Below are 19,459 nucleotides of genomic sequence, written 5' to 3'. Positions count from 1 at the left end.
TTCTTTTACTGTGGGTCGAGGAAAGAAACACGGGGCATTCTTTGGCGGAGACCAGTTTAAGAAGGCTGTGTCGCAGAGCTGACTTGGCCAGCGAGACAGCTCTGTATTGATTTTTTTTTAAAAAAAAGAGGAAAACTGCTTCCTTGAAAAGTAACATAAATGATTGCAATTTGATTAAAAGAGATAGGAAGTGAGTTAGCAGCTGCTGATTAATGTCGTGGTTTAAACGTTTCCTTCTGGGTGAGTAGCGCAGCAGGAGGTTCTGATTTATTGCCTCGCTCGTGTATAAATGTTCTCCAGCAGCTCCTGGGGCTTCTCCAGATGATGACACTGTCCTAACAGTGAGAAAGAAGCTTTTCAGATGAGACTCTTCAAGTGAAGCGCAGGAAAGGGCGGATCCAGAAGTCCACAAAACAAAGGGGGTTTCGTCTTATGAGGAGAGGTTGAGCAGGTTGGGCCTGTTTCCATTGGAGTTTAGAAGAACAAGAGGGGATCTTACTGACACATATAAGATTCGGAGGGGGGGCTCAGCAGGGTAGATGCTGAGTGGATGCTTCCCCTCTTGGGGCATCTAGAATTAAGGGGGCGCAGTTTCAAAATAACACGTCTCCCATTTGAGATGAAGGGGGGGAGGATTTTTCTCTCAGAGGGTCGTGAGTCCGTGGGGTTCTCTTCCCCAGAGAGCAGAGGAAGCAGGATCGCTGAAAATGTTCAAGCTGAGTTAAACACGTTTTTGATCAACTAGGGTTTTGGAGGGGGTGGGGACAGACTGGAAAGTGGAGTTAAGGCCACAATCAGATCAGCCATGATCTTATTGAATGGCGGGGCTAGGCTCGAGGGGCCGAATGGCCTTTCTCCTCCTAATTCTCATGGTCTCATGGCCAGCAAGAGGGAGGAACTTGAGAGTGCGTCTTGAGGGAGCTGCATACCACTGGTTGCTATTGGAAATGGTCTCTCTCACTCCCAGTGACTCCAGCGGAAGTTTACCAATATAGGGTGGTGCCGTGTGACTTAGTACCAGGAACTAGGTTGTTTCACCTTGCTAGGGGGTCGGGACTCCTGGAATTTTCTTAGGAGCTGTCCTTGAAGGGATGTGTCACTTCTGTGCTAGGCTGCGGAGAGGGTCAATATTTGAGTTGCTTCACTTCATGAAGATAAAAGTTCCACCTTTGACTCGAATATCGCTTCGGAGAGACAGGCCACAGCTCCATCTGGTAGCCACACTGGGAAGTGTACACACACACGCACACACACACACACACATCCACACACACACACACCCACACACACACACACACCCACACACACACACACACACACACCCACACACACACACACACACGCACACACACACACGCACGCACACACACACACACGCACACACGCACACACACGCACACACACACACGCACACACAGGCACACACACAGGCACACACACACACACACACGCACACACACACACGCACACACACACGCGCACACACACACACACACGCACACACACACACACGCACACGCACACGCACACGCACACACACACATACACACACACGCACACACGCACATGCACACACGCACACAGACACAAAAGCGCACACACACACACACACGCACACACACACACGCACACACGCACATGCACAAACACACACAGACACAAAAGCGCACACACACATACACAGGCACACAAACACAGACACAAACAGACACACACAGACATACACAGGCACACAAACAGACACACATGCACATGCACACACACACACACACACACACACATGCACACACACACACACACACACACACACACATGCACACACACACACACACACACACACAAACACACACACATGCACATGCACACACACACACACATGCACACACACACGCACACACACACACACACATACACAGACACACTTGCACACAAACACACACAGACACAAACGCACACACACACATACACACACACACAAACGCACCCACAAACACACACACATAAACACACACACAGACACAAACGCACCCACAAGCACACACACATAGACACACATGTACACATACACACACACACGCACTTGCCTCAATCTCACCCACCCCTGAAACTGAACCAATCCATCAGAATAGGCCATTTGGCCCCTCCAGCCTATTCTACCGTTCAGTCAGCTCCCTAACCCTTAATCCCCAGTTCCTGTCTCGGTTGAAATTGAAGCGTAGCCTTCTTGGATTTTCAGAGCTGTAGTAATCCTCCTTTAGCAGAAGAGGTGCTATTTTAGGATGAGTTCAAAGGCATCATTCTGTGCTTCTGTCTATCTCCGTACTTTTACTTATGTTTGTGTTGTTCTCCCAATTCTCATGATTTCACAGAAGTGAAAATATAAATGTCAGTCTAAATGTCAGTCACGGCCACTGAGTCTTTCCAAACCCCGTGTACCTCGTACCGCATGGGTAAAGGAGCACCAAGAGCAGAACAGATCGTGAAACCTGGTCGCCAGGGGAACCACTTACATAAGCTAGAGCCATAAAAGTAGGGGACTTAAATTACTCCGGGCTATATTAAAGGTTAAGGAAGGCGATTAACTCCTAAGATGTGTGCTTCTTTTAATCGATATGCTCTGAGCGCAATGAACCAGCGCTGAATCTAAGCCTGGGGAATGGGGTGGAGCGTGTTTCAGTGGGAGAGCATCTGGGTAACAGTGATCATAATGTAATTAGGTTTAAATTAGTTATGGAGAGGGACAAAGGCAAAGCTAAATACACAACTGAGCCAATGTCAGTATTGTGACAAGGAATCTAGCACTGGAAACAATGATTGGCTCAGTAAACAGGAAATGAGCAATGGCAAACCTTTAATGGCCAATTGAGACGGACAGTTTGGGAGAAACCAAACATATTATTGTAAGGAGTAAAGACGGGGCAACCAAAGTAGAGTTCTCGGATGAGAAAGGAAATATAAGCTAAAATAAAACAGAAAAAAGGAGGGAATTTTTTATTCTTTAGTGGGATGTGGGTGTCGCTGGGTAAGGTCAGGATTTTTTTGCCCATCCCTAATTGCCCCATTGAACTGAGTGGTCTCGCTCGGCCATTTCAGAGGGGCAGTTAAGAGTCAACCACATGTGCTGTGAGTCTGGAGTCACATGTAGGCCAGACCGGGTAAGGACAGCAGATTTCCCTCCCTAAAGGGGATATTAGTGAACCGGGTGAGTTTTTAAAAAAAAAAATCAATGATAGTGACTAAGGATATGAAACAGAGACCAGCTTTCAATTCTGGACTTATCAATTGAATTTAAATTCCACCAGCTATCATGGTGGGATTTGAACCCGTGTCCCCAGAGCATTAGCCTGGGCCCACTATTTTACTTGGTCCAGTGGTGATACCACCTTGCTACCATCTCCCCACTTTATGAGGGGTGTCAAGGCCCTAGAGAGGGGATAGAGGAGGTTAACCAGGATACCAGGCATGAGGGACTTCAGTTCATGTGGAAGAGACTGGACAAGCTAGGATTGTTCTCCTTAGAGCGGAAAAGGTTAAGGGGAGGGGAGAGATTTAATCGAGATATGCAAAACTGTGGGGGTTTTGATAAAGCTGAAGATAAGGCTGACCTGTTTAATCTGGAAAGTGGGTTAGTAACCAGGGAAAACGAAAAGGGATTTCTTCACGCAGAGGGAGGGTCATTGAGATCCAGAATCCATGCCTGAAAGGGCGGTGTTACACTTTAAACATTTAGAAAGCAATAGGATATGTAATTGAAGAGAGCTTATTTGAAATGAGGAAAAATTGGGCTATGGAACAAAATTGAGATAGCTTTTTCAAAGGGCTGGCACAGGTATGATGGGCTGATTGGCCCTCTATGGCATAAGAAGCTCCTAAACTCAAAAAAAAATCTGTCCATCTCAGTTTTGACATTTCCATTTGAGGTCACTCTGTGTAACTACAGAGTCGCAGTTTATGCAGAGTAAGGGTCACTCACTGTATGACTATACAGAGTTGCTGTTTATACAAGGTTAGGGTCACTCACTGTGTAACTGTACAGAGTCACTGTTTATACTGCAAGGTAAGGGTCAATCACTGTGTAAGAGTCATTGTCTACTCGGGGTAAGAGTCACTCACTATGTAACTGTACAGAGTCACTGTCTATACAGGGTAAGAGTCACTCACTATGTAACTGTACAGAGTCACTGTCTATACAGGGTAAGGGTCACTCACTGTGTAACTGTGCAGTCACTGTCTACTCAGGGTATGGGTCATTAACTGAATGACTATACAGAGTTACTGTTTATTCAGGGTAAGGGTCACTCACTCTCTAATTGTACAGAGTCACTGTTTATTCAAGGTATGGATCATTCACTGTGTAACTGTACAGAGTCACTATATTCAGGGTAAGGGTTACTCACTGTGTAACTGTGCAGAGTCACTGTCTATACAGGGTAAGGGTCACTCACTCTCTAATTGTGCAGAGTCACTGTCTACTCAGGGTAAGGGTCATTCACTGAATGACTATACAGAGCTCCTGTTTATTCAGGGTAAGGGTCACTCACTCTCTAATTGTGCAGAGTCACTGTCTATACAGGGTGAGGGTCACTCACTCTCTAATTGTGCAGAGTCACTGTCTATACAGGGTAAGGGTCACTCACTGTGTAATTGTGCAGAGTCACTGTCTATACAGGGTAAGGGTCACTCACTGTGTGAATGTACAGAGTCACTGTTTATACAGGGTAAGGGTCACTCACTGTGTAACTATAGAGTCACTGTTTATACAGGGTAAGGGTCACTCACTGTGTGAATGTACAGAGTCACTGTTTATACAGGGTAAGGGTCACTCATTGTGTAACTAGAGTCACTGTTTATACAGGGTAAGGGTCACTCACTGTGTGAATGTACAGAGTCACTGTTTATACAGGGTAAGGGTCACTCACTGTGTGAATGTACAGAGTCACTGTTTATACAGGGTAAGGGTCACTCACTGTGTAACTATAGAGTCACTGTTTATACAGGGTAAGGGTCACTCACTGTGTGAATGTACAGAGTCACTGTTTATACAGGGTAAGGGTCACTCATTGTGTAACTAGAGTCACTGTTTATACAGGGTAAGGGTCACTCACTGTGTGAATGTACAGAGTCACTGTTTATTCAGGGTAAGGGTCACTCACTGTGTAACTACAGAGTTGCTGTTTATTCAGGGTAAGGGTCACTCACTGTGTAACTACAGAGTCACTTTATTCAGGATAAGGGTCACTCATTGTGTAACTACAGAGTTGCTGTTTATTCAGGGTAAGGGTCACTCACTGTGTAACTACAGAGTCACTTTATTCAGGGTAAGGGTCCCTCATTGTGTAACTGTACAGAGTCACTGTTTATACAGGGTAAGGGTCACTCACTGTGTAACTGTGCAGAGTCACTGCCTATGCAGGGTAAGGGTCACTCACTGTGTAACTGTGCAGAGTCACTGTCTATACAGAGTAAGGGTCACTCACTGTTTAATTGTGCAGAGTCACTGCCTATGCAGGGTAAGGGTCACTCACTGTGTAATTGTGCAGAGTCACTGTCTATACAGGGTAAGGGTAACTCTGTGTAACTAGAGCCACTGTTTATACAGGGTCGGGTCATTCACTGTGTAACTACAGGGTCACTGTTTATACAGGGTAAGGGTCACTCACTGCGTAATTGTGCAGTGTCACTGTCTACTCAGGGTAAGGGCCACTCACTGTGTAACTACAGAGTCACTGTTTATACAGGATAAGGGTCACTCACTGTGTAATTGTGCAGAATCACTGTTTATACAGGGTAAGGGTCACTCTGTGTAATTATGTAGAGTCATTGTCTACTCAGGGTAAGGGTCACTCACTGTGTAATTGTGCAGAGTCACTGTTTATACAGGGTAAAGGTCACTCACTGTGTAGCTGTACAGTCACTGTCTGTATAGGGTAAGGGTCACTCACTGTGTAGCTGTACAGTCACTGTCTTATAGGGTAAGGGTCACTCACTGTGTAATTGTGCAGAGTCACTGTTTATACAGGGTAAGACTCACTCACTGTGTAACTACAGAGTCACTGTTTATACAGGGTTAAGAGTCCACTCACTGTGTAATTGTGCAGAGTCACTGTTTATACAGGGTAAGGGTCACTCTGTGTAATTATGTAGAGTCATTGTCTACTCAGGGTAAGGGTCACTCACTGTGTAGCTGTACAGTCACTGTCTTATAGGGTAAGGGTCACTCTCTCTCTTTATGGTGGAAGAAACGTGGCTCCATCTTGTGGCCACTTTTAGTTACATTTTACCGGACCTGTTCTGTCATTTGATTTGGGTAAGAACAGACTTTTACCTTTATCTTTCAAAATTTCTAAAATTCAGTCTCCCTGTGACCCCGGGGACACGATTGACATTCAAAGTCCCCTTGTCGACGCCAAGGGAGCTATTCAGTTACAGAAAGAATTAGAAGGAGGCTCACCACCAGGGCAACTAGGGACTGGCAGTAAACTCTGGCCTTGCCAGTGATGCCCACGTCCCAGTTGGTCCGCAGAGAGAATCCAGGCATTTGGAATCCTCCCTGTGTGGCCTGAGCACGTAATCCAGGCTGACGCTCCCAGTGCCAGTACTGCAGGAGCGCTGCAGTGTCTTTCAGATGAGACATTCAACCTGAGTTCCCCTTTCATAATAGGTCCTACAATCACTATTGGAAGTAGAGCGGGGGATTGGCAGGGTGGGTGGTGGTAGGGAGGAGCGGAGGGTAGGGGTGTTCTCCCTGGCGTCTTGGGGCCGATATTTATCCTTCAACCCACATCATTAGAAACAGACGATCTGGTCATCATTCCTCTGGCAGTGTGGCTCTCCTCCAGTACTGGCACCGGGAGTGTCGGCCTAGACTTTGTGCTCAAGTCTCAAACCCATGATCTCCTGACTCGAGAGACGAGAGAGAGGTTTGGACACCCACAAGGGCAAAGGGAAACTGTCAGAACTCACTGAAGTGCCCAGTCTAGCTCAGGTTACCCTGGAAGGGCAAGGTATCTCAAAAATTTGAGCAACAGGTGAAGCTAGCTGTTTCACGCTGCTACTATGCAGCAGCAACACGAGTGGTATTCTCCACTAACAGAATGCTGCCGTCAAGCCGAAAAGGACATTCTGCCTATCACACAAATCAGTAATGTGGCATATCAATTTCAGTGCCAGTGTGATACCAGGTATGTGTCGTATGTCCCAATGACTGGTGGATCGTATCAAACAGCACGCCCCTTTGGCTGTTCGCAATATGCAAAGTACTGATCGTGCTCAACCGACCCATGCTTGCAAAATTTAGAATACAATGTCTAACATCAGGTGTGAACCTGTGATTGGACAGCACTCGCTAAACAATCCTAAGTGCGCTAAGAATTACACACAGCCAATTTAAGATTCTCACTCAGGCTTGCAATGTAGCTCGCTTATACCTGCTAGAAGCTACATATATTCATACGTAGGGACCTGTCCTATGCAGCCAAAAGGAACATGTCCAGGCATTGAATTAAACAAAAGCATGGGGGAAAGTAGTTCCCTGGTGCATTCTCCATGGTAACACCTCGACCAATCAGAGTCGACTTGCCAACCAATCAGCACCCTTTTTGCATGCAGTATGAATTGTTGCTCCCTTTGAAATTTGGAACTCTTGCATCTGTCCTGATGAGTGCCAGACTTTGACAACATGTCTCTTCCTTCAGCAGCGCTCGAGTTCTTCACGGCCAAGCGACTGAGATTGTAATTCCTTTGCCCAATGTCTCTTCTCTCTCCCTTTCTCTTCACAGCCTGCAGCAGGAAAGAGCACGAGCAGGCCAGGAGTGACCGCCACCACCTGCCCAAGAGACACCGGCTGGTCTTCACCGACGTCCAGCGCAGGACCCTCCTCGCCATCTTCAAGGAGAACCCCCGCCCCAACAAGGAGCTGCAGGTGACCATTGCCCGGCAGCTGGGCCTGGAGCTCTCCACCGTGGGCAACTTCTTCATGAATGCGCGCCGCCGGAGCCTGGACAAGTGGCTGGAGGAGGGCGGGCCTTGTCCCGCAGGCTCCGCCTCATCATCAGAGAGCACTTACGCCAACTCATGAGGCCGAAGGGAGGCCGGGTGGGAGGGGAGGGGAGTGGGGGGGGGGGGGGGGGGGGGAAACAAAAAAACTGAGAGATAAAAGCGACAAAACTAAAACAAAAACAAAGAAAAACGATGCTGAAACTGAACGCCAAAGATAACCTTTCTGTACTTCCAACAAGATTTCCGCCCTCTTTTATTCTCTCTCTCCGGCTTTGATCTATGGGGTGGGCCGGTGGGAGCCACGTGGGGGATTGGTGTGGAAATTTGTACGGCGAAAATCTTCCCCCCCTCCCCCCCCCCCACCCAATGACGTCTTCGCCTGAGTCCCCCCGACAGGTTGGCCAGGCGTGTCTTCCGACGGCGGGCAGGATTGAGTGTCAGCGGGCTTGTCCGTTCCTGTTTCCGGGGCGGGGGGGGGCAACAGGCGGCTGCTTCGCGGCCTCAGGAGGGCATACGCTTTGCGGCCCGGCGGCGTTGCCGGGAACAGCGGGGCCCCGGCTCTTCGTTCGTCGAGAGGGAGGAAGGAAAGGTTTACGCTGACCTAGTGCTCTTCGTCGGAAGGCCAAACGCTTCTGGGATGCCATGACTGTTTGTTGCCTATGTAAACCGGAGTCAAATCTGTGTGACATGTCACGTTAGCGGAGGGTGGGGGGGGATTGGAAGCCATTTTGTGACCTCGAAGGGGCAGCCATCTTGTGACCTCGAAGGGGCAGCCATCTTGTGACCTCAGTGCAGGACAGCCATTTTGTGACCTCAGTGCGGGACAGCCATTTTGTGACCACGGGGTGTCGCTGGGAACAACGGGCCCCCCCGCTTGTCACTCAACGAGACAGAAAGGGCAGGGGCTCATGAGGAGGTCATAGGATGGGATTTGGATGAACGAGCCCTGCCGGTAGACCCAGAGAGTCCTGAGGCTCACTTCCGGTACGTGGTAGCGGGATGCACGGGTTAGGCGATTTTTCGGCCAATGCAAGTTCCGACCCGGCCGAATCTCCACGGCCACTTTGAAATCTCTCCCTCTCTCCCCGACCAATCTGTCCAAGCCAACTACCCTCTGACTCGCTCTCCTTTCACCCCACCAGACAAAATTCTTCCTCCACTGACCCAAAACCACCCCTCCCTCCCCACCATGAACACCTCTAGCTTGGCGCGCTACTGAGAGACACCCTGGGGGTCGGGGGGGTTGGGGGGGGGGGGGAGGTGGTGGGGGAGTGATGTTCAAATTAGGGTAGAATAATCTTCAGTTAAGTGCTGATCCATTCAGGGTGAAATCAGGAAACCTCTGGGGCCAGAGGATCAGGAGCAGCCCCATGAGGTCGTAGCTGATCTGTGACCCAACTCCATCCACCCACCTTTGCTTCCGTATGCCTTAACATCTTTAGTTAACAAAATTCTGTCAGTCTCAGATTTAACGTTAATTGATCCGGTGTCGATTGCCCTTTGCGGAAGAGAGTTCCAAACTTCTACCACCCTTTGCGGGTTGAAATGTTTCCTAACTTCAATCCTGAAGTCAGAGGATGGTGGATATCTGGAACTCCCACCCGCCCCCCCGAAAGTTGAACATTTTGGATAGATTTTTGTTGGGATAAGGGCATCCAGTAGTAGTAACGCCATTGGACGAGCAATCCAGAGGCCCAAGCTAACGCTCTGGGTTCAAATCCCACCACTGGCGCAATTTGAATTTGGTCAGTAAAATCTAGAATTGTAATATTGACCAAACGAACTGTCACCGATGGTCGTTAAAAACCCCATCTGGGTCACTCCTGCCCCTTTAGGGGAGGGAAATCTGCCGTCCTTACTCGGTCTGGCCCTACACGTGACTCCAGACCCCACAGCCACGTGGTTGACTCTTAACTGCCCCTCTGAAATGAGGTTGAGCGAGGCGCCGAGTTCAGGGGGCAATTAGGGACGGGCAATAAACGCCCTCATCCCGTGAAAGAATAAATTTTAAATCAGGGTTATGGAATGGAGCATGGTAGGTGGATATGAGACACAGGTCTAGCTGTGGCTGGCAGGCCAGGCTCAGGGGGCTGAATGGCCTCCTCCTCCTTCCCCTAAAAGCTGTGTAAGCTAGCCTCCTCGATCGCTGACAGCCTCGCATCTCTGCCCCTGACAGGCATGGCCGCCAGTTTCTAATCCTGGCCCATTTCCGGCATAAGGGTTGTCAGGCTACTCACTGAGGCAGCATTGGTGGAGGTGGGGGGGGGGGGTTGGTTCTACAGAATAAAGCCCCCCCCTCCCCCCGGGGAATGTATTTTTCAGTCCACTTGGTGGGGGGGGGGGGTGGTTTTACTTGGAGCTGGTGTACTTGATCACTGCCTTTGTCCCTGCCGACATGGTGTGCTTGGAGTTCACGGCCTTCGTGGCCTTTTGGGGGGGTGCAGAGGCCGGTATCGGGGCGCGCCTGCTTCATCGCTTCGCCGGTGTGTAGATGGATTGGGGGGGGGGTGGGGTAACTCTCCTTCCCGCGCTCCAAACGCAAAACCCTGGCTGCCGGGGCCGCGATCCAGATCCAGTCACTGAAACGTGATGGCTTGCGGACTCTTGCTGTGCACGTGCTTGCCCCTCTCGCGCCCCCCCACCCCCTCCCCCTCCCCCCACCACCCCTGCAAAACCAACCATTACCACTGGGAACGGCGGTGATACGCCTTGCAAGTAGACCCTGTCACGGAGCGCCACCACCACCGCCCCCCCGGATCAAGGGTGGCCAAAGGCGCTACAGAAATGCAGGCTCCCCTTCCTCCACTCCCTCCTGCCACCACCACCGCCCTTGGTGCGTTCCTCTGTCCGCTTCGTCCGCCATGTATCGAGGGCAGAGACTTCACTCACTGAGTCCGTGGGCCGCCAACCCTACTCCCTCCTCCACAACCCCCCTCCACCCCCCCCCCCCCCCCCCCCCCCACCCCCCGGCTTACCTCGCCTCCCTCAAGGGTGGGGCTGCCTTGGGAAACAATGTCTGAGCTTCTCAAAGGAAAGAGAATGAGTTTGGACTCGGACGCAACAAAGGAAGGGAAAACTGTTGCTCTGGGTGCGCGGGGGAATCCAATGCTTCAGGTCACAGTGTGAGAGGAAGACGCTACCTCACTCAGTTTCTCATGTCATTCCCAACACACGTGATGTTATTACCAAAGAGATTTCTACCGCCGCCTTTAGTGCTCATGGGATGCTCCCTTCTTACTGACCAGGTGACCAATCGTCTCGTATTTTGAGGGACTGTCCCTTATTTTGACCGGGTGTCTCCTGTGTCCCTTTTGTCCCACGTTTCTCGGACAGCCTGTGGGGAGGAGACTGACCCGGGTGGGGGGGTGGGGGTCTCCAACGGGGAGCCTGAGTGATTCGAGCGGGACTGCGAGGCGGCCGAGCAGAGGGGTGACGATGTTGTGACTCAGCGGGATAAGTTGTGAGTTTTAGTTGATTTTAAAGACCCCCCTCCAACACCATCAACACCGCCTTGCTGGAAGGAGCACCTCCTGCAGGTGGCAGAGGTTGAGGGAGCATTGGAGAAGTGGGTAGCGGGGGAGGGGGGGGGGGGTTGCTGGGGGAGGAGGACGAAGCCCTCCCCAGTTCAATGGCCTGCTGATTCTCAGTGTCTGAGTCAACCGGGAGAGCTGATGTCGCCTTTGAAACTGGACTCATGACGCCGTCAAGAGAGCAAGAAACGAGGGAGGGCTGTGCAAGTGCTAAAATGCAATGCCAAAATTTATTAAGGGAGCCTTTCTGGTGACCAAAGAGAATGACAAAGGATTTAACACCAAAGAAATTTAATTTTTTGTGCAGGGGGCTTTATTGGTTCCAATTTTTGAACATATTGTCATTGGGACCTTAACAGATTTTGAATGCAAATTGTGTGTGAGCGTTTGAATGTGAGTTTGTATGTGTGTGTGTGTGCCTGTATGCGTGCGTCTGTATGTGTGTGCGCCTGTATGCGTGCGTCTGTATGTGTGTGTGTGTGTGTGCGCGCCTGTATGCGTGCGTCTGTATGTATGTGTGCCTGTATGCGTGCGTCTGTATGTATGTGTGCCTGTATGCGTGCGTCTGTGAGTCTGTATGTGTGTGTGTGTCTGTATGCGTGCGTCTGTGAGTCTGTATGTGTGTGTGTGTGCCTGCATGCATGCGTCTGTGAGTCCGTATGTGTGTGTGCCTGTGTGCGTGCGTCTGTGAGTCTATATGTGTGTGTGTGTGCCTGTATGCGTGCGTCCGTGAGTCTGTATGTGTGTGTGTCCCTGTATGAGTGCGTCTGTGAGTCTCTGTGTGTGTGTGTGTGTGTGTGACTGCTTGTGTGTGTGTGTCCCTGTATGAGTGCATCTGTGAGTCTCTGTTTGTGTGTGTCCATCTGTCTGTGTGAGTGTGTGTATATGTGTGTGACTGTTTGTAGGTGTAAGAGTCTGAGCCTGGGCAGAATTTTACGGCCCCTCTCACCAGTGGGCTTTTCCGCTCCCAACGAAGTCAATGGGTTTTTGAACGGCTCACTGCATTTTATGGCCTCACCCCTGCTGCGACAGGGCCGTAAAATTCCATTCTGTGTGTGTGTGTGTGAGTGTGTGTGTACATGTCCCTGTGTGTGTGTGTGTGTGTGTGTGTTTGTGTGTGCTTTTGTTTCTGTCCGTGTTTGTGTATGTGCGCATCTGCACCTGTTGTGTGTGTGCGTGTGTACAAGTATGTGTGTTTGTGTGTGTAAGTATGTGTGTTTGTGTGTGTAAGTACGTGTGTGTGTGTAAGTAACTGTGTGTGTCTGAGTATGTATCTGTAAGTATGTGAATGTGTAAGTATGTGTGTGTGTCTGTGTAAGTGTGTGTGTGTATGTGTGTGTGTAAGTATGTGTGTGTCTGTGTGTGTGTAAGTATATGTGTGCGTCTTTAAGTATGTGTGTGTGTCTGTGTGTGTGTGTGTGTAAGTATGTGTGTGTGTGTGTGTGTGTAAGTATGTGTGTGCGTCTGTGTGTGTGTGTGTAAGTATGTGTGTGTGTGTAAGTATGTGTGTGTGTGTCTGTAAGTGTGTGTGTCTGTAAATATGCGTGTGTGTTATTTTGCTTTCTCCAATCAGATCCTTGTAATACCTCATGGCTGTATCTGTTTGCGGTGATGTTATGCCAAAGAAATAACAATAAATGTGATTCAAGATTCAAGCTGGCTCCTCACTAACCTTTTTCCTTAAAGTCATTCCTTAAAATGTTAGCTCGACTCAGTTGGTGTCACTCCTAACTCAGGAGCTGACGGTTGTGGTTCTGATGGCTGCTTCGATTAGGACTTACTCCTAGATGTTTGAGCAGGATGGGGTGGCACCAGGCAGGGCAGGGGACATCTGCCATTCCCCCCCCCCCGTTATCGGGCCTCACATGCACTGAGCTGCCAAGAGCAATTGTCAGCCTGTAGCCAAGGAGCGATTAAGGATCTGCGTCCCACCAACCTTCAGAACAAAGAGGAAGGGAACGTTAGATACAGGGTAAAGCCCCCTCTACACTAACCCTGGCAACTGAGGCCGAACCAGACTGTTTGCAATCTTGATGGCAGACTCGAGTTCAGATGATTTGCACCATCAGTAAGACTATTTTCACCTCTATAACATGCACTCCTGGCTGGTCCCCCACGTATTCCCCCCTCCCCCTGACCTTGAGGTCATCCAAAACTCTGCTGTCTGTGTCCTAAGTTGCATTCAATCCCATCCGCCCACCCTGTGCTCATGATCGTCACTGGCTCTGGGGGTCAAGCAACGCCTCCCTTTAAAAATTCTCACCCTTGTTCTCAAATCCCCACCCGCGGCCTCCTCCCTCGCTCCCTCTTCGACCTCCTCCAGTTCTACCTCCGAGGTCCCTGCGCTGCTCCAACTCTGGTACATCGAGCTCTCCGGGTTCCCATCGCTCCACCACTGGCGGCCGTGCCCCCCAGCTGCCTGGGCATCCCCCACCCCCCCCCCACCCCCCCACCCGGAGCCGCACTCGTGTCCACTTCGCAGCAGCAGTCGGAGGCGGGTAGCGAATTGGGAAGCCTGGCAGACACCTACCCACACCCCTACCCCTCACCCCCGGCCCTCTAAACCACCCCCCCCACCCCCCCCCACCCCACCCATACCGGGACGACTGAGGCCAAATGAGGCACTGCTCTCTCTCTCCTTAGCTCAACGCATTCCTGGGATCTTCCTGATCTAAGTGGCTCAGGACATTGAGCCGGTGCTGACACGATGGGCTGAATGGCCTCCTTCCCTGCTGTTAAACTTCTATGACTGACAAAACACTGGCGTGGGAAAGTCAAGGAGCTGACAGGGTGTTTTAATTATATCTTTGAGTCAATTAAATTTGATTGGGACTAAAATAAAGGGGAGATGTCCTCTTAGGAACATTATGATTAGGGCTTATAATTGGGATTTTATATCTTTAATGTGACTATTTCTCCACAGTCTTTTGCTTCCCTTCAGGCCTAGCCTGTTAACGTGGTAAACATTCGAGACTGCCAGCCTTTCCAAGATTTGCCAGAGTGCCTGTGGTATTAGAGAGGGGGGGTGTGCAGGGCCCTTAGCTTGCTACGACGTGGGCCATGTTTAAGCTGTGCCTCAGTGGGGAGCGCTTAATGTCTCTGAGGCAGAAAGGTTGCGCGTTTGAGCGCTGCTCCAGGGACTTGAGCCTGTGGCCGCAATCCAGGTTGGCACGCCCATTGCCAGCGCTGGGGGAGGTGCTGCACAGTCAGAGGTACCGCTTTTCTGATGAGAGAAATATTTGTAGCTTTTGTTTGCTGGGGGGGTGGGGGGGGGTGCTGTAGAATTCAGAGCGAACTTCGATCTGATTAAAATACGCCAGGGGCCAGAAGCTTGTTTTAGATAGCTGGGCGAGATGCCTGCAAACACAACTTCACCTGCAGCCCAAAGGCTTGTGCAGATCGGGCTAGGGGGGAGTCCCAATTTGTCAGCACCAGGCCCGCTTTAAACCGTGTACACAACCACTTGGACACTAATATCATAAGCTTCTCCTGAGCCTCCTGTGGGGGAGGTGATGGTGTAGTGGTATTGTCGCTGGACTAGTAATCCAGGGTAATGGTCTGGGGACCCAGGTCCCAATCCCACCACAGCGGTGGTGGAATTTGAAATTAATAAAACTCTGGAATTAAAAGTCTAATGATGACCAGAAACCATTCTCAATTGGCCCTATCTCTGTAACCTCCTCCAGACCCTACACCCCTCCCTATCTCTGTAACCTCCTCCAGCCCCTACACCCCTCCCTATCTCTGTAACCTCCTCCAGCCCCTACACCCCTCCCTATCTCTGTAACCTCCTCCAGCCCCTACACCCCTCCCTATCTCTGTAATCTCCTCCAGCCCCTACACCCCTCCCTATCTCTGTAACCTCCTCCAGCCCCCACACCCCTCCCTATCTCTGTAACCTCCTCCAGCCCCTACACCCCTCCATAACTCTGTAACCTCCTCCAGCCCCTACATCCCTCCCTATCTCTGTAACCTCCTCCAGCCCCTACACCCTTCCCTATCCCTGTAACCTCCAGTCCTACACCCCTCCATATCTCTGTAGCCTCCTCTAGCCCCTCCCTATCTCTGTAACCCCTACATCCCTATCTCTGTAACCCCTTCCACCCCTCCCTATCTCTGTAACCTCCTACACCCCTCCATGAAGAAAATGCTTGAGTCTATTATAAAACGTGTGGTAACAGAACACTTGGAAAGCATTAATGGGATTAGACAAAGTCAGCATGGCTTTATGAAAGGGAAATCATGCTTAACTAATCTACTGGTGTTTTTTGAGGCCACAACTAGTAGAATAGATAAGGGGGGCCAGTAGATGTGCTGTATTTGGATTTCAGGAAAGTTCTTGATAAGGTCCCACATGAGGGGCTAGTGGGGATAATATGGATTGAGAATTGGTTGACAGGCTGGAAACAGAGAGTGGGAAATAATGGCTCTTTTTCTGGGTGGCAGGCAGTGACCAGTGGTGTACCGCAGGGATCAGTGCTTGGGGCCCCAGCTATTTACGATATATATATAAATGACTTGGATGAGGAAACCAAATGCAATATTTCCAAGTTTGCTGACAACTCAAAACTGGGCGGGGTTGTGAGTTGTGAGGAAGATGCAAGGAGGCTTCAGGACGATTTAGACAAGTTATGTGTGTGGGTAAACACATGGCAGATGCAGTATACACTGCATAACTGTGAAGTTATACACTTCAGTGTGAAAAACAGAAAGGCAGAGTATTATTTAAATGGTGATATATTGAGAAATGTGGATGTACAAAGGGATCTGGGTGCCCTTGTACACCAGTCAATGAAAGTAAACAGGGAAGTGCAGCAAGCAGTTAGGAAGGCAAATGTTATGTTGGCCTTCACTGCAAGAGGATTTGAGTTCAGAAGTCGGATGTATTACTGCAGTTATACAGGGCCTTGGTGAGACCACACCTGGTGTATTGTGTGCAGTTTTAGTCTCCCTACCTAAGAAAGGATATACTTGCCATAGAGGGAGTGTAGCGAAGGTTCACTAGGCTGATACCAGGGATGGCAGGACTGTCGTGCGAGGAGAGATTGGTTCGACTGGGACTGTATTCACTAGAGTTTAGAAGGAGAGGGGATCTGAATGAAACGTTTAAAATTCTAACAGGGCTAGACAGACTGGATGTGGGAAGGTTGTTCCCTCTCTCTGGGGAGACCAGAACCAGGGGCCACAGTTTCAGGATACGGGGCAGGACATTTAGGACTGAGATTAGGAAAAATTTCTTCACTCACAGGGTAGTCACCCTGTGGAATTCTCTATCACAGACGCTGTGGAGGCAGGTCGCTGAGTATATTCAAGAAAGCAACTGATAATTTTTTGGATATTAGGGACATCCAAGGGGTATGGAGAGAAAGCGGCAAAATGGCGTTGAGATAGAGGATCAGCCATGATCATGTTGAATGGCGGAGCAGTCTCAAAGGGCCGAATGACCTACTCCTGCTCCTAGTTTCTACATTTCTATCTCATTAACCTCCTCCAGCCTCTACAACCCTCCCTATCTCTGTAACCTCCTCCAGACCCTACACCCCTCCCTTTCTCTGTAAACTCCTCCAGTCCCTACACCCCTCCCCATCTCTGTAACGTCCTCCAACCCCAACACCCCTCCCTATCTCTGTAACATCCTCCAGTCCCTACACCCCTCCCTATCTCTGTAACCTCCTCCAACCCCTACACCCCTCCCTATCTCTGTAACTCCACCCAGCCCCTACACCCCTCCCTATGTGTGTAACCTCCTCCAGGCCCTACACCCTCCCTATCTCTGTAACCTCCTCCAGCCCCTACAACCCTCCGAGATCTCTTCTCTCCTCCAATTCTGGCCTCTTGCCCATCCCCCGATTCCCATCGCTCCACCATTGGCGGCTGTGCCTTCAGCTGCCTGGAGGGCCCTGAGCTCTGGAATTCCCTCCTGTAACTTCTCAACCTCCCTCTCCTCCTTAGAACCGACCGAGCTTTTGATCACCTGTCCTCCCTATGTGGTTTGGGGTCACATTTTGCTTGTTAACGCTCCCATGAAGCTCGTTTGGATGCTTTTACTATGCTAAAAGCGCTATATAAATGCACATTATTGTTGCTGCCCCTATGTGTGGCCTCTGAGACTCATTACTTAGTGGTCCAGAATAAATTGTCCTGGTATATAGTGTCTTGGCATCTCTATTCCACGCATCTTTAGCAGGCCCTGTAGCTTATTGATCCTGATCTCGCTGTGTATCGTACAGCTTGATATTGAGTCATGCATTGTACATATTCTTGGCTCGCAGTACACTGTACAACACTCTCGCTCGGCAATGTTGCCGTGTTCAAGGGTTCAAAGGAACTGGCTGTTATCCTAAATCCACACATTTATCAGTGCCGTCTCCTGAGTTTCTGATAAGTTTACAGAACATTAGGGGACCTGGTGACCTGCAAGACAGGTTTTACGTAAACATGACAAGTACGCTTCTCAAAGTTTCATTGGTGGTTCGTGAATATTTCTTTAATCTTACTCTTCCGTGTGAACACGGGAGATAATGATTACCAGACCAACACCTCCATTTTAAACTGCTGATCCATGGCCTTGCCCCCTCCCTAACTCTGTAATCCCCTCCAGCCCCTACACCCCTCCCTATCTCTGGAACCTCCTCCAGCCCCTACACCCCTTCCTATCTCTGTAACCGCCTCCAGCCCCTACACCCCTCCCTATCTCTGTAACCCCCTCCAGCCCCTACAACCCTCCCTATCTCTGTAACCCCCTCCAGCCCCTACACCCCTCCCTATCTCTGTAATCCCCTCCAGCCCTTACGCCCCTCCCTATCTCTGTAACCCCCTCCAGCCCCTACACCCCTCCCTATCTCTGTAACCCACTCCAGCCCCTACACCCCTCCCTATCTCTGTAATCCCCTCCAGCCCCTACGCCCCTCCCTATCTCTGTAACCCCCTCCAGCCCCTACACCCCTCCCTATCTCTGTAATCCCCGCCAGCCCCTACGCCCCTCCCTATCTCTGTAACCCCCTCCAGCCCCTACACCCCTCCCTATCTCTGTAATCCCCTCCAGCCCCTACACCCTTCCCTATCTCTGCAACCCCCTCCAACCCCTACACCCCTCCCTATCTCTGTAACCTCCTCCAGCCCCTACACCCCTCCCTCTCTGTAACCTCCTCCAGACCCTACACGCCTCCCTATCTCTGTAACCTCCTCCAGCCCCTACACCCCTCCCTATCTCTGTAACCTCCTCCAGCCCCTACACCCCTCGCTATCTCTGTAACCTCCTCCAGCCCCTACACCCCTCCCTATCTCTGTAACCTCCTCCAGCCCCTACGCCCCTCCCTATCTCTGTAACCTCCTCCAGCCCCTACAACCCTCCCTATCTCTGTAACCTCCTAAAGCCCCTATGCCCCTCCCTATCTCTGTAACTTCCTCCAGCCCCTACACCCATCCCTATCTCTAAAACCTCCTCCAGCCCCTACACCCCTCCCTATCTCTGTAACCTCCTCCAGCCCCTACACCCCTCCCTATCTCTGTAACCTCCTCCAGCCCCTACACCCCTCCCTATCTCTGTAACCGCCTCCAGCCCCTACACCCCTCCCTATCTCTGTAACTGCCTCCAGCCCCTACAACCCTCCCTATCTCTGTAACCTCCTCCAGCCCCTACACCCCTCCCTATGTCTGTAACCTCCTCCAGCCCCTACACCCCTCCTTATCTCTGTAACCTCCTCCAGCCCCTACACCCCTTCCTATCTCTGTAATCTTCTCCAGCCCCTATGCCCCTCTCTATCGCTGTAACCCCATCCAGCTCCTACACCCCTCTGAGATCTCTGCTCTCCTCCAATCCCGGCCTCATGCGCATCCCCCAATTCCCATCGCTCCACCATTGGCGGCTGTGCCTTCAGCTGCCTGGAATTTTCTGCCTGAGCTCTGGAATTCCCTCCCTAAACCTCTCC

The 19,459-nt window shown here is 50.6% G+C and overlaps 1 protein-coding gene across 1 annotated transcript in view; it reads left to right on the top strand.

The window, feature by feature from the left end:
• LOC121274320 (one cut domain family member 2-like) overlaps positions 1-8,077 on the top strand; it is a 55,476-nt gene extending 47,399 nt beyond the window's left edge. The window contains exon 2 of the mRNA XM_041181562.1: positions 7,779-8,077. Coding sequence (XP_041037496.1) covers positions 7,779-8,077 — 299 coding nt within the window. The remainder of the gene's footprint in view (positions 1-7,778) is intronic.
• The last annotated feature ends 11,382 nt before the right edge of the window (positions 8,078-19,459 follow it).

The sequence above is a fragment of the Carcharodon carcharias genome (assembly GCF_017639515.1).
Source record: "Carcharodon carcharias isolate sCarCar2 chromosome 36 unlocalized genomic scaffold, sCarCar2.pri SUPER_36_unloc_1, whole genome shotgun sequence".
Lineage (NCBI taxonomy): Eukaryota > Metazoa > Chordata > Chondrichthyes > Lamniformes > Lamnidae > Carcharodon > Carcharodon carcharias.
This window is presented reverse-complemented; position numbering and strand designations above follow the sequence as displayed.